The sequence below is a fragment of the Notamacropus eugenii genome, chromosome 3 (assembly GCF_028372415.1).
Source record: "Notamacropus eugenii isolate mMacEug1 chromosome 3, mMacEug1.pri_v2, whole genome shotgun sequence".
Lineage (NCBI taxonomy): Eukaryota > Metazoa > Chordata > Mammalia > Diprotodontia > Macropodidae > Notamacropus > Notamacropus eugenii.
In genome coordinates this window covers 127,378,489-127,393,485 of record NC_092874.1, presented here as the reverse complement: position 1 = coordinate 127,393,485, position 14,997 = coordinate 127,378,489, and the positions used below count along the sequence as shown (strand labels likewise).

Genomic DNA, 14,997 nt, shown 5'->3' with positions numbered 1-14,997 from the left:
CTTACAGATAACTAAAGGATTACAAATCAATTAGTGGGCAACTAACTACACAGAGTAATTGCTAACATTTAATCCCAGCAATGAGAAATATAAATATATTACCCATCTGGTAGTTTGGGAAGATAATTTACTGAATTCACTCAAAATATATCCCTATCTAATAATGTAATACATATCAAGTACCTAGGATCATAGGACTCAGAGCTGGAAGAAACCTTAAGAGATTAACTCTAATTCAACTACTTTATTTATTACAAAAGAGGAAACTTAGCTGTAACAAAGTTAAGTAACTTTGACAAGTAATGGAAGAATCACACCAAGATTCTCTGACTTTAAATCTGTATTCCTTTTCCTGTACATAATCTTGCTGATATCACAAGCTCATTGTGACAAAAAAAAATTCATCATACACTATCCCAATCCACTATGCCTGTCTTTCTATTGAACCATTCTTTCAGTCATCCTTGACTTCTCCCTCTCTTCTTTGACTGCTCACATCCAGGGAGCAAGCCTGGTTTCTCTTTCTGTAATCACAGCCCAAGCCAAAGATGTTATTATCTCTCATTTAGATTGCTACCAGATACCTACCTCTCCCCACTACCTTTTATTCTTCATATGGATTCATGGGTAAACTGAAAGTATGTAATGATCTTACCACTTACTTGCTCAAGAAAAAAAATTCCACATTACATACTGAAGATCTAAATTTCTTAGCTTGATATTCCAAGACTCTTAAAAATCTGGTCCTGTGCTAACATTCTAACATTATCTCCCACTATCTCCCCAAATGCCACAAATTATAGTATAGCTGGATTTTCCTAATGGCCTTACATTATCAATTCTTGAAGGTCTGGCTCACTACATCCTCTATGAAGTTTTCAGTGATCATCTCAACTCATAGTGCTGTCTCTAAACTCTGAACATTCATATCACGGAAGGCATTTGCTGTTGCTCAGTCCAACAGTGTCTAACTCTTCATATGACTCCACTTGGGGTTTTCTTGGCAAAGATACTGGAGTGATTTGCCATTTCCTTCTTCTCCACCTTGTTTTATAGATGAGGAAACTGAAGCAAACAGGGTTAAGTGACTTGTCCAGGGTCACAAAGCTAGTAATCCGAGGCCAGATTTGAACTCAGGAAGAGGAGTTCCCTGCCCTTTGAAACCTAGCTGTCCCATTTAAGGGATTTAACACATTCTAATGATACAATATGGTTGTACATATATGATCTCTCTATTGAACTGAAATTTTGTTTAACAACAACAACAAAAAAAGATCTGCATCTTACTCTTCTTAATACTGCCTACATGACTCAGTGCCATATTCATGCAAAATTAATTACTGAATGAAAACGTTACAAAAAGCTTTACTACTGTCACATGTGAGTATAAGATAGTGAACTTGATATGAAGAAAAATAAATAAGAAAATAAACTGATCTTATTTTAAGGATTCAAACTAATACAATTATCATATGAGGGAAAAAAGTAAAAACTATTTCTATAAAGAATATTACATATGATTTATATTCAGAAAAATACTTTGGTAGGAGCAATATTCTAACCTTTTACTTTGGGCAAGTGAGATCAATTTTTCCTAAAAAGGTACTGAAACTATCCTCAAATCCTGGTTCACTCAAGCTGCTGGCAGCAATTTCTGGTGGGCTAAGCAGTGCCAGGAGAACTCTGATGGTTGGCTGGGGTGGAGTGGGGTGATGACGGGTAATTTGAACAAGGTAGCTCTCCTCAGCTGAATTAACTCAAGGTATTCTCAATGACTACCCTTACTGAATATCCTTCTCCTATGGTAAGTACATCTCTTTTTGTTAACTGCTGAATGACCTAAAAGTATCTTATTTTGTTCCAATATCAAACAAAAACTGCCTAAGAACTAGCCTGACCTAATCCCAGCTTAAAAAAAACATAACAGTGGTAGCACAGAGAAGGTTGAAAGCACTGAACTAGGAATCAGAAGAATGGGATCTTACTCAAGTGACCTTAGGCAAGCCATTTTAAGGTTGGGTGAAGCCTCAGTTTCTTCATCTGCAAAATGGGGCTAACACCTTTCTTGCTTTCCCCAGAGAGATACTATGGCAGTTGAATGACATAATATGCACTAAAGCTAAAGGTGGAAAATGGGGTATCATGAGTGAAAAACAGTGTCCAACAATATGCCTCAAAAAATTAACTAATGTGTTGTGTCACAATTAAACATAAAGAATTCAAGTCTCTTGTATGAAGTATGTTTGGTTGTCCTTGTTATTTTAAATCAGGGACTACTGCTAGGTGATGTTCTGGTGAGGATGCTAGACATGGAGTCAAGAAAATGTGAATTTAAATCCTGCCTCTGATATATACCTGCTGTGTGACTTTGGGAAAGTTACCTAACCTTACTGACCCTTGCTTTCTCATCTGTAAAATGGGGACCTGCTCCTTAGGGTTGCTGGGGGAAACATATGAGATAATATAAAATGCTATATAAATGTTAGATGTTACTATTCTAAATAACAGACAATATCAATACGATCCTTGGTATGTGAAGATGTGAAGGCCCTCAAAAAAATCACTGGTATAAGTGTCATAACTTGCTGGGTAATAAAGGCTGCCGAAGTTACAATTAGCTCCAAAGAAGAAACAACTAAGTTGCGATTTTAATAGCACAAAGATTAAGTTCTTTACTCTGAAAGGGGTGTAAAAATGTGGAAGAATTTCATCATCCTCAGAGGAGAGGAGAGGAATGGATGCTGGCAGAATGTAATTACAGCAGTGTTAAAGTAGTAACTCAGTTATTTTTAGTTTGGAATACTTGTGATTACGATACTCCTGTGTTTTTTAATATTACAGATATAAAATCAATGATCTAACTATACTGGTGTACTGTGCATGCTATGTATTAAAAGGACAGAAACCTGTCTAGCAGTCTTTTCTACTAATGAAAGCTCACAACCTTCAAAATTATCTTTAATTCATTCATCCCAAGTTCTAATTTCTTCTTTTGAAAGATCTCTTATATTCCTCTATTCCTTAATGTTGATTTCCTGCAACCACTCTTTAAAATTAACAGAAGTTGTTGTTTACAATGTCTCCTATGATAAGTTGTGCAAATATTATCCCCATCTTAGACATGAGAAAATGGAGATTTAGAGACATTTAGGTGACCTGCCTACAGTCACACAGCTATTAAATAGAAGGATTTAAATCTAGTTTCTTTACTCCAACTCTAGTACATAGCAAGACCTCTCTATAATCTTCACTGACCCATGTATTAAATCTGCATCACATCATTCTCTGAAACAAATCTAATATTCCACTTAAGCAGGGTCTTCTCACTCACTGTCCCATGAAAGGGAACAGAATCCCAGGACCAAAAAGGATTTTAGTGTTTAGCTGATTCAATCACAAAGGTTTCCATGGTTGAAAATTTGGATTGTATGATACGGTTACTTCAACATGAAAACCTTCATTACTGGTTCAAGGTCTGTCTCGTCCATGAAGACTTCCTAACTATGCTAGCAAAATATAATTTTTCCTCATTCCTGAAGAATTATTTCACTTTTAGGCTATTCAATATAATCTAGATAATTATATACAATTTTGTTCTTTTCCTTAATCACTTCCTATTTGTTATCTTTTCCCAGGCTTCCTAATTTCTTTGCTGTATTTGACACTGCTGACTACCACCTCCTTAAAACTCTCCTCTCCCTTGGTTTCCCTGACACTGTATTTACTTTCAAGATTCCACTCCCATTTCTATAAGTACTTCTCTGTCTCAAATCCTGGCTCCTCTTCTTCCCAATCTCTAAATTTGAGAGTTTGTTTCCCAGACCTCTATTCTCAATCTTCTTATCTTCTTTTTCTTGGACACTATTTCTCTTGGGAATCTCAACCGCACTATCAGAACCTCAACAATCACTGTTATGTGGATGTTTTACAAATCTGCACTCTTTTCAAGTCTGTAACCCCAATTACCTTAACAGTATTTCTAGTTACCTTCTGTACATTATAGACAGGGATTTGCTCTCTTTCTATCACCCACAGTAATATAAACATCCACATAGATCTGATAAACTACACCCATATGGAAGATTTACTGGACTGACCCTTGCATAAATCTTATTCTTAGGAAACTAGTTGCCTACCACATTTTCTTCTTCTCCTTTATTTTTTGGCAAAGGATACTTACCAGATTTTCTCTGTCGCCGCCCCAAAAGGTCTGTAACTGTTTTTCGGAATTTTTTTGCTTCTTCTTCATTGGCAAAATTAAGACCAACTTGACAAGTCTGAAATTGTTGAGAAGTTAAAATTCAAAGAAAAAAAAGAAATTGTTACTAGATTTGCCTTGAGATATATAGGCAAAAAAAAATTACTAAACGGTACATGAAACAATGGTTCATTTCAATTGCAAAAAATAAAATTACCATGTCCTAACTAGGGTAAAGGATGAGAAATGGAATAGTACTGAACACAACCCTGGCCTTCAACTGTAAAGAGTTGTGTATTATTCTACACAGTCAGTTCTCAATATTTGCACATTTAACTTTATCAACTTCAAGCAGTCGAGTGATTTTATTAGTGACTCATTTTACCTTTCACGTTGGCAACCATGCACATTCATGGCTGTGTTAAGTAGAGAAAAACATGAGATACAAATGTGCACAAGTCTGAGAAGAAGTTGGTGTCCTAGTAGGGAGTTTCACTGATCTTGTTCACGCAACCACGTGAAGCCCTCCCCTTATATTTACGGTGTATTTTCATTGTATGTTTGCCTTTAAAACTCAAGTTTTCTTTGTAGTTGCCAAAAACTGGAAGTCAAGGGGATGTCCATCAATTGGGGAATGGCTGAATAAATTATGGTATATGAATGTAATGGAGTACTATTGTGCCATAAGAAATGATGAACAAGAAGACTTCAGAGAGGCCTGGAAGGACTTATATGACCTGATGCTGAGTGAAAGGAGCAGAACCAGGAGAACTCTGTGCACAGCAACGACCACAGTGTGTGAGAGTTTTTTCTGGTAGACTTGGAATTTCATAATAACGCAAGAACTTCTTAAAAATAAAAAAATAAAAAAAAATCCCAATGGTGGTTCTCTAAGGCAAAATGCCTTCCACACTCAGAGAAAGAAATATGGAAGTCATTCGCAGAATGTAGCAGATCATGTTTGTGTATGTGTATGTTTTTGTGAATCATGTTTTGATTTGCTATATGATTTCTTCCATTTATTTTAGTCCGACTACATAGCATGACTATAGTGAAAATGTACTCAATAGGAAAGTATATGTAGAACCTATACAGAATTGTATGCAGTCATGGGGAGGGAGGGGGGTAGTGGGGGGTAGGCGTGGGGGGGATAAAATCTCAATTGTATGGCAGTGATTGTTAAACATTAAAAAAATAAAAATAAAAATAAAACTCAAGTTTTGGGTTGCAATTATGCCAGCGAAAGTGAAGTCCTCTAGGCTCAGCCCCAACATGCCAAGTCAGTGATGCAGCTTAGTGAGAAAATAAAGATGTCAGATAAACTTCTTGCCAGAAATGTCTGCTGCCACTGTTGGTCTAATCAACTAGCTGGCTAGGGACACTGAGGCTGCCAATCCCATCATCAGTGGCAACCTCAAAGTTAAATGTCAACTCGCCTCTGCTATATTCCCATACACTGAGACCCTTAAGGATCTCAAACAGTGCAGGAAGCAGCCATAGCAGACAGTGAATTATTTCAAGCTGGTTCAACGGCATTCACCAGCCATGAAGGACAAAATGTTGGAGATGATGTCAAGACCTTACTAGTCTCAGCATCTTCCAACAGTAGTTTTCAGAGGGCAGCCAAGGTAGAGAGGTTTACAACAGTACAGTATACAGCACAACATGATCACACCACCATATATAAGTTTCAGATTTTAAAAAAAATGTTTTATTTTAAGAATTTTAATTTATTTTGTGATAATTTAGATTTCATGTGTGAATACTGTTAAAAATCAGTACTTTTTTAAAGTAAGCTGTTAGCACAAAAGGTCACAGAATTCTAAGAAATTAGAAAATGTTTTGCATGTCACCAATTTTATTTTGTGTACTGGGTTATTTTACGGGTTATTTCATGGTTACTATGTTAGGAAAATTGCATATTATCAGAATTGATCCCTTGTTTTATTATAAAGAATTATATGCTTAAAGTATATTTTCAGCAACCTCTAGCAAAAGATTACAATATAGGGTGGTCCTGAGAACTTAACCCTCTATTTTCTATCAGTTCAATGTATCAAAATTTGTGTTATTTACTTTTGTGTCATTTTCTAGGAATGTTACCCCTGCAAAAGTTGAGGATTAACTGTATTTTTATATTCTGTCAAAACTACAAAAGGGACCAAAATTAAAATTTAATTCAAAAACAAGAAAACAGGGGAAATACTGCTCCAAACTTGAGAAAAACATACAAAATGATGTTTATTTTTAATTTTTTTATGCAATCTAAATACCATAAAGAATGCTACTTTACAATGGATTATCTGGGAAATAAAGGAGGTAATTTTCCAATGATGTTGGCTGGTGTTTTTATATTTTTAGCTGGCAACTTGTACTTAATAAGATCACTTGTTGAAAAGATTCTAAAATTAAAAACACAAGATCATTCTTTATACTTTATAATTACAGAAGTGAAAAATCTAGAAAGAGTAATGTTATAAACATAAATATAAACAGTGGCATTTGGTATATAGTTGTACAAATAAAGCATGTTAAGGTAAACAATGACTTACATCACCAGCAAATGTATGAAAATATCCTCTAGGACCATTATATACAAAGTTATTGTACAGCTCCTGTTCCCACAGTAGTTTCCCGTCCTAACAAAAAAATTAAAGTTAAAAACAAGTGTTACCAGAAATATAACTTGGAGTTAAGGCAGTCCTGCACAACCTGCAGCCCACCAATGGATTTCAGGAAGCCTGCAAAAAATGTAGAGGAAAAACTGTGGGCTTCAGTTTATGCAGGGCTGATTTAAGGCAAAGGAAATTACTTATCTAATAAGAATAAACAGTAAACAGTGCTTTTTTATATAACAAAACAAATTTAGCTAAATCATTTGAATTTACTAGTTGTTTCCTAACAATGAAAAATCAATACCATTATGTGTGTGCATGCATGTCCTTGGCTCCCGCACTCTCAAAAATTCCTCACTTGATCCAACCATATCTGCTAGCTATAGATCCATATCTTTTCTTTCTTTTATGACTAAAATACTTGAGAAGGCTATGTACAGTAAGTGCCGCCACTTCCTTTCTTTTTTTTCCTTAATTCTCTATGGGTCACCTTCTGACCTAAACATTTAACCAAAACTGCTCTCTCCAAAGTTACCAACAATGTCTTAATTAACAAATCTAATGGCCTTTTATCAATTCTCAGTCTTCTGACCTTTCTGTTGCCTTTGACAATGTTCATCATCATCATCTTTTTAATAATCTCTTTTCTCTAGGCTTCTGTGGTACTACTTTCTTTTCCTTCTCTGACCACTCCTCCTCAGTCTCCTTTAATGGATCTACAGGTAGGGTACACATTAGGTCACAGTCACAGGCTCAGTTATATTTTCCCTCTATACTATTTCACTTGGCAATCTCATCAACCCCCATGGATTCAATTATCATCTCTATACTTATGATTCTCCAATCTACTTAGCCAGCCCTTACTTCTTTGCTCACCTCCAGTCTCCCAAGTCCAAATACTTGGTAAACATTTCAAATTGAATGTCTGACAGACATTTTAAACTCAACATGTCCAAAACTGAACTTATTGCTTTTTCCCCCAAATTCTCTTCTTCCTAACTTGCTGGGATCATCATCATCATCATCTCAGTACCCAGGCTCCCAACCATTCTCTCTCACCCCATATATATTTGCTAAGGGTTGTCGATTTTAACTTAACATCTTTAGCATATGTCCTCTTTTCTCTTCTGATAATGCCACAATCGTTGCATAGCTTTAGCAATTCAGACCTTGACTATAAATAGCCTGCTGGTTGGTCTCCCTCACTCTTATTTCTCTCCTTACTCCAGTTCATTTTCCACTCAGTGTCAAAGGGATCTTAAAGTGCAGCTTTGAAGTACAACAAATCTTTTGTTTGGCATTCAAAGTCCGGTATAGCCTGCCCTCCTGCCTCTACTTTTCCAAACTTACTATACATTACCTTATAAATCAATTCACACAAATCTTCCCAAGTTTTTTTGAAACCATTCCCTTCATCATTTCTTATAGTACAATACTATTTCATTATATTTATACTGGATTATTTGTTCAGGTATTTCCCTTAGTTTCAATTTTTTGCTACTGCTAAAAGAGCTGCTATAAATATTTTCACTTCACTGAATTCCTTTCTGTTCCTTAAACAAGACACTATGTCTCAGATCTGGGCATTTTCTCTAACTGTACCCTATGCTCAGAATCTTCTCCTTTCTCATCTCTATCTCCTGGTTTCCTTCAAGTCCCAGCTAAAATTTACATGAAATCTTTGTCAATTCTCCTTAATTCTAGCACTAGTTTATTTCCAACTTACCCTTTATACAGCTTGTTTGTATACAGCTGTTTGCATGTTGTTTCCCTAATCATGTGTACCTCTAGCACTTAGCACAGTGTTTGGCATATAGTAGGTGTTTAATAAATGTTTACTGACTCTGAGGCAATATGCTGATTCAATAAGGATATAAAAATTTCTGTAATTGGGTTCAAAGAAGTGGGATGCAAAATGTCAAGGTGGGCAAAATTCTGTTAATCGTTTGTTCTCAAAGAGGACAAACAACATCACAGAAGTGATGTTCTGACTTGCTTGTGAACTGGATTTAAGGGAGGCAGAGCTGTTCAAAGTTGTCAGCCTCACTCACTCACTCACTCCTCTAGAGTCAACTGAAGTCCAGTGGCAAGACAACTGAGATGACTGGGGATGGCCTGGGATGCAGTGAGTGAGAGATACCAGAGAGGAATGAGTCAAACAACTACTGCTAATCTTTAAGACAGCAGATTCAGATGTGGGGAAGGGGAAAAGGAGATGGAAATCAAATAGTGAAAAAAGACCCCAAGAAATCAGGACAAATGGAATACGAAGGATACAAAGTTCTCTGCCATGAGAGGTGTACAAAATTTGAGCATATCTGTAATTTCACAATTTTAGAATCTCAAAAGTGGAGGGCTGGAAAACATAAGGTGGATTTAATACAATAAATCAATTTTTTTAAAAAGCATTTTTAGGTGCAATAATGTTAGGCACTGTGCAAGGACAAAATATCTTTCTAGGCAAAACGCAGTTTTGTGCACAAAATCTATCAATTTTAATGCTATGGTAGTCAAAATGTAAATGCAATATCTTGTTACATCCGAACACCACATTTTTAGGATAAAGGACACTGACAAACTATAGTAGTCACAGAACATCCAGGGTGACTAGAAACCATGCCATAATTCATACATGACTGAACGAGGTACAGATACAATACAGAACAAAGTATAGCATCTTGATGAGAGACTTGTTGGGGCCTTCACTGCTTTCTTTATATTTCTGAGGGGTAATTACATGGAAAGGGTAATTAAATAGTATAGGATATACAGAATTCACCTTGGAGACAGGAAGATGTGTCTTTGGACAACTCCCTAAGAATATAAATTACAAAGATAATACTGACAATATGCATTGAGAGAGGAAGTTCCTCACTGGAATTTCCCATCATTCAAGAACTCCTAGCTCCATAAAAAATTATGTAGAAGCAGTGAGTACAAACTATATAGAAAGAAAGATTTCATCTCAACACATGGGAGAACTTCCTAGCAATTAGAGTCCAAAAATAGAATGGACTAACTTGCAAGGTAGTAAATCTTCAAGTAAAAGATAAGCAAGCTTGGTACCAATTGAGAATTATTACAAGCACAGAGCAGAGAAACAACCTGGGGCAAACACTAATTCTGTTTATGGGGGCTACCAACACCTTGATATGCTAGGTACTCAAGTTTAGTTAAAGTCCCTAATTCAGTGGCAAATAAAACAGCCAATATTTCTCATGTGAGTAAAGATACCTCTTTAATGATTCAGTGATTAAAATATTAAAAGAATTAATCTAGCATACTTAGCATTACAGCATGATCAGATCAAGCTCCAAAAAACCCAAAGTAAAAAGTAAAAGAAATCTCACCTTGATATCAAATACTCTGATAAAATAAGATCTTTGTGGATTGTCCTTAACAAGACATGCTACGCCACAGCATTTTTTTGACCACATGCCATTCCGATCTGCTGCATATAACTGTACCACTGCTGAAGACATAGTCTGGAAAAAAGAAATTAAGAATCGTTAGATTCCAAATAAATGTCTATCAATATTCTAGAGAAAAATTATATCTTATTTCCAGTGTGCCTTAAGAGTCAATATAATCTTCTCTTCCACCAACCCTTGACCTTACTGAGAAAGAAAAACAAAAACCTTGTTACAAACATGTATAGTCAAGCCAAAAAAACAAAACAAAATAGAAAACTAAAAAACCTGTGCTTTGGTCATGCTAAAAAAAAATTCTCAATCTGTACTCTGAATCCATAACCTCTGACAAGGGGTCATCATGAGTTCTTTAGAACTTTCAATACTGTTTGTCTTTACAGTATCATTGCTACTGTGTAAATTGTTCTCCTGATTTACTTCACTCTGCATTAGTTCAGACAAGACTTTCCAGGTTTCTTGGAAATTATCCCTTTCATCATTTTAACAGAACAATAGTATTCCATCATATTTACATAACTTATTCAATCACTCCCCAGTAGATGGACAGTCCATCAGCTTCCATTTTCCATTATAAATATTTTTGTACATTCTTAGGTTATTTTGCTTAAAACTGATCTCTTACTTAATATACTATCCCTTTCATCTATCCCACTCCCTTTCTGTTTCCCTATTGAGTGAAATGTATATTTCTGTACCCAACTATTTACATATTCTTTCTTCCTTTGACCAGTTCGGATAAGGATGAGGTTCAAGTTCCTCACTAACCCTATGCCCCCACTTCCTCTTTGTTTGTACAGACTTCTTCGTGAGTACTTCAATTACAAGAGATAATTTTCCCTATCCTTTCTCTACCTTATTCCCTCCTAGTGTATATTTTTGTAAGAATATAAAAATATAGCAAAACTACTTCCAAGTCCTCTGTCTTACAAAACTCTCTTTGAGATAGCAAATATTTAAGGGGACACATGTACTACCTCTCCATACTGGAATGCAAACAGTACCCTTCAATAACTCCTTATGATTGCTTCTTCGTATTTACTTTTTCTTTTGACTTTTCTATCTGTATTTCCAAGTTTCTACATAGCTTTGGTCTTGTCACCAGAAATGCTTACAAGCCCTCTATTTAATTAAAGATCCTTTATTTCACAATGGATTGCATGAGCTTTTGCTAGGTAAGTATGTTATTCTTGGGTTGTAAGCCTATATCCTTGCCTTCAGTAACATCATATTCCAAGCTCTCCACTTCTTGATGATGTTATGGCTGTAAAATCTTATGTGATCTTCAATGTGGTTCCTTGATATTTGAATTCTACCTTTCTCACTGCTTGTAGTATTTTCCTTTTATCTGTAAACTCGAGATTTTGGCTATAATGTTCCTGGGAGTTTTCAGTTTTATTTATAAGGATGTGACCTATGGAGTCTATTTTCCCTTTATCCTCTGTTCCTCAGGGATCTGGGCAGTCTTCTTTGGAATTTCTTAAAATATGTTGTATAGGGGGCTCGGTTTTTGGTCATGGCTTCCAAGTAGTCCAATTATTTTTAAATTATTCCACCTTCTTCTGTTTCTGGTTCAATTACTTGTCCTACAAAATTTTCTTCCATTGTTATTTCTTCAGTCTTTTGACTTTGTTTTTCTACATTTCTGGATGTTTCATGGAATCATTAATTTCTATTTGTTTCATTCTTTTTCAGGGAAGTTGTGTCTTAGGTATTTCTGCATGAAGCTGTTAATTCCCTTTTCAATTTTTCCTTGCACTGCTCTCATATTTTTTCCATCTGTTCCCCCTCATATACTCATTTCATTTTTTGAACTCTTGTTTCATCTATTCTGGGAATTCTGGATGAACTTGTACCCAAGTAGTATATTTCTTTGAAGTTTTGCGTGTAAATGTTCTAGAGTCACTTTTTTTCTGGGTTTGTGTTTTGAGTGTCCCTATCAGTATAATAGCCTTTATGCTAGGATTCATTTTTGGTTTGTTCATTCTGTCAGCTTCCTTCCTAAGTTTGGACTTTATGCTAAGTTATAGCAGCACACTACTAGGAACTAGTATGCTAGATTTTGTCCTCTTGGATACTACTACTGCTTTCTGGGTGGGTGGGGTTGGGGGTGGTACTGAGTATTAGGTTATTCAGGTTCCCAGAGTGGTCTGATCCAGAGGAACGTGTGATTGTGGTCTCCTGGTCTGAGTACTGAAACCTCCTGATTTGGATTTGGGTCTGAGCAACAGTCCTGTGGGTTTGCTACCAATGGATTTCCAGTGTAAGCTTCTGCTAGACTTAGGCATTATCAGTCAGCTGGAAAAGATCCGCTGATTGAGAGTGACAGAACTATAACCTTCCTTTGTTGTGGGATTCCTGCTCTGGTTATTTCTTTGCAGGTTTCATAGTGGCCTGGGGGCTAGATCTGAGAATCTGTTCTACTCCTGGGGTCTGAGACACACAGCGGCTGCCTGTGTGTGTGCTGAACAAGTTTAGAAGCAAGCACTCCTTAACCTGGAATGTCATTAGGTACAGATCCTCCCCTCAAACTACCCTGGATCTGGGACCATAACTAGATAGTGAGTGATAGAGCAGACAGCTGGCACCTGTTCCTGCACTCCATACAGGTTTAGGCCCCTCTGCTGGATTTGGAACCTCTTCTTGCCCTGGTGCACAGCCTCTCTCCACCTTGGAATGCTCTAGGCCACATGCTTCCTGGACAGATTTCATTTACTGATCTCTCCTCTTCTTTTTGTCAAATGGGGTTGGTAAAATGACTCAGTGGAACTTTATCTTGAACTTTTACATCAGGATTTGGTCTGGTACGTTTTCTAGATCTTTGTAGAGTTGTAGAGGAAAATTTGGCCGGACTTTTCCAGATACTCCACCATCTTAGTTGATCTCTCAGAAATTCTAATACCAGATTTAGCAAAACCCCCCCTTTTCTTTCTGGACTCCATTAGGCAGGCTCAAGAATAATCTACCAGTACGTGGAACAATGATGTATAATTTTCAATTCTTTTTTATATTGCTAAATATATGGCTAAGAGAAGATAACAGTTTTTAAACTACAGAGTGAAAATATTAGGACTATTCTAGTTAACAACATTTTAGAGAATAATAGAGCGTCTATCACTTTTACCATGTTTCTTGGTTATTAAAAAAAAAAAAAAGACAACCTCAAGATTTTAAAACGTAAAGGTAAACAAAGCCTACCTAAAATTACACAGTCCCATTTTTCTTTAAACATTTCAACCTGTAGTGGCTGCTTTTCTAAAATTATAATAATAATATTCTAAAACCAAGGCAAGATGCTTGGTTTTTATGTGCTCAAACTTTTAAGTATTCAAGTGAGATCTTACAGATCAAGATAGAAAATTACCTATGGCTTTCAATAAGTTGCCAAAACAAAATTTGCATGTCTGATAAAAAATGTAAATGCTGTTGTTGTCCATAGGACAATGAATGAACAGCGATGGTAAAGCAATAACTTACATGCATCATCTATTTCTGACATCCAGCTACTAATAATCAAAGGAGAGTTCTGTTTTGCATAAAGCCTGAACAAAATAACTTCTCAGACCCTTTCCAATATCAGAATTCTATGATTACTTACTGTACTACTTGTTCTTTACTTTTAAAACTTTTAAAAACTCTACGAGAAAGAAACTAATTCAACACCAAAATAAATTATTTAAAATCTGAACTACTGCTACCCTCTGTCTGCTTTCTTTCCTTTTACTTGTGCACTGCTGAATGCTGCTTAGAGGAAGACAGGCAAACCATGCTAAATGAATCTATCTTTAAATGTGCTCTCTAATGTCAACTGTTACATGGTAATCCTTTTGTTTCTCCTCCACTGACTATCAAACTTTCCTGAGTTACTATTTCAAAATTTCCCTTTTAATATCTCTCCCTTCCTCTTTGCAGAGAATCCTACATTCTAATTTATTAAGTAAGATAGAGGCCATCCATCCATGTCATGAGACTCTTCTCCCCTACTCCATACCTTAAAATATATCATCATGTCCCATTCACTCTTTCTTTTGCTCCAGTCTGAAAGGAAGTGGTAGTTTCTTACTATGACTTCTTTCTCAACTTGCTTTCTTGATCACATTTTATATCTTCTAAGAAACTGCCCCTTCAATCATTCCCTCTGTCACCTTTAATCATTCCATATCCACTGGTTCTTTCCTAGTTGCCTGTGAACATGCTCAGGGTATACACACCCTTGAAAGACTTTCAAGTAACCCTACCATCTCACCTTCATCCTACCATATCACTTCATCCTTTTACAAACTCCTGGAAAGGATCTACACTCATTATTTTCATTTTCTCATCTTCTATTTATCCTTTACCTTAGTCACAACTGAAACTGCTTTCTCTATGGTTACCAATCATCTCCTAATTATTAAATCCAAAAAAATCTCTCACCACTCTCAATCAGTGTGACCATTTTAGAGACTGACTTCATAATCATAACAGTTGGTGTATAAATGCTTTAAGGTTTACAAAGCACTTTACATAAGTTAGATGGTATGCAAAACTACCCTCTGAGGTGGGTTGAATTAATTTTATAGACAAAGAAAAGGAGGCTGAGAGATATTAAGTTACTTGCCCAGGGTCATGCAGCTAGTTAAGTGCCTAAATAAGGATTTCAACTCAAGTCTTCCTGATCCCAAGATCCATGCACAGCTGTTTTCCTAACAGTTTCTTTCCTTTGCTGAATTATCTTAATAATTAATCTTAATAGCCATTAATCAAGACTCTATAC

At 36.0% G+C, this 14,997-nt stretch overlaps 1 protein-coding gene across 1 annotated transcript in view; it reads right to left on the bottom strand.

Moving 5' to 3' along the window:
* The window catches only part of WASL (WASP like actin nucleation promoting factor), a 109,160-nt gene that overhangs the window by 52,397 nt on the left and 41,766 nt on the right, over positions 1 to 14,997 (bottom strand). The window contains exons 2-4 of the mRNA XM_072652851.1: positions 10,164 to 10,298; positions 6,751 to 6,837; positions 4,181 to 4,277 (exon numbers count right to left, since the gene is read on the bottom strand). Coding sequence (XP_072508952.1) covers positions 4,181 to 4,277; positions 6,751 to 6,837; positions 10,164 to 10,298 — 319 coding nt within the window. The remainder of the gene's footprint in view (positions 1 to 4,180; positions 4,278 to 6,750; positions 6,838 to 10,163; positions 10,299 to 14,997) is intronic.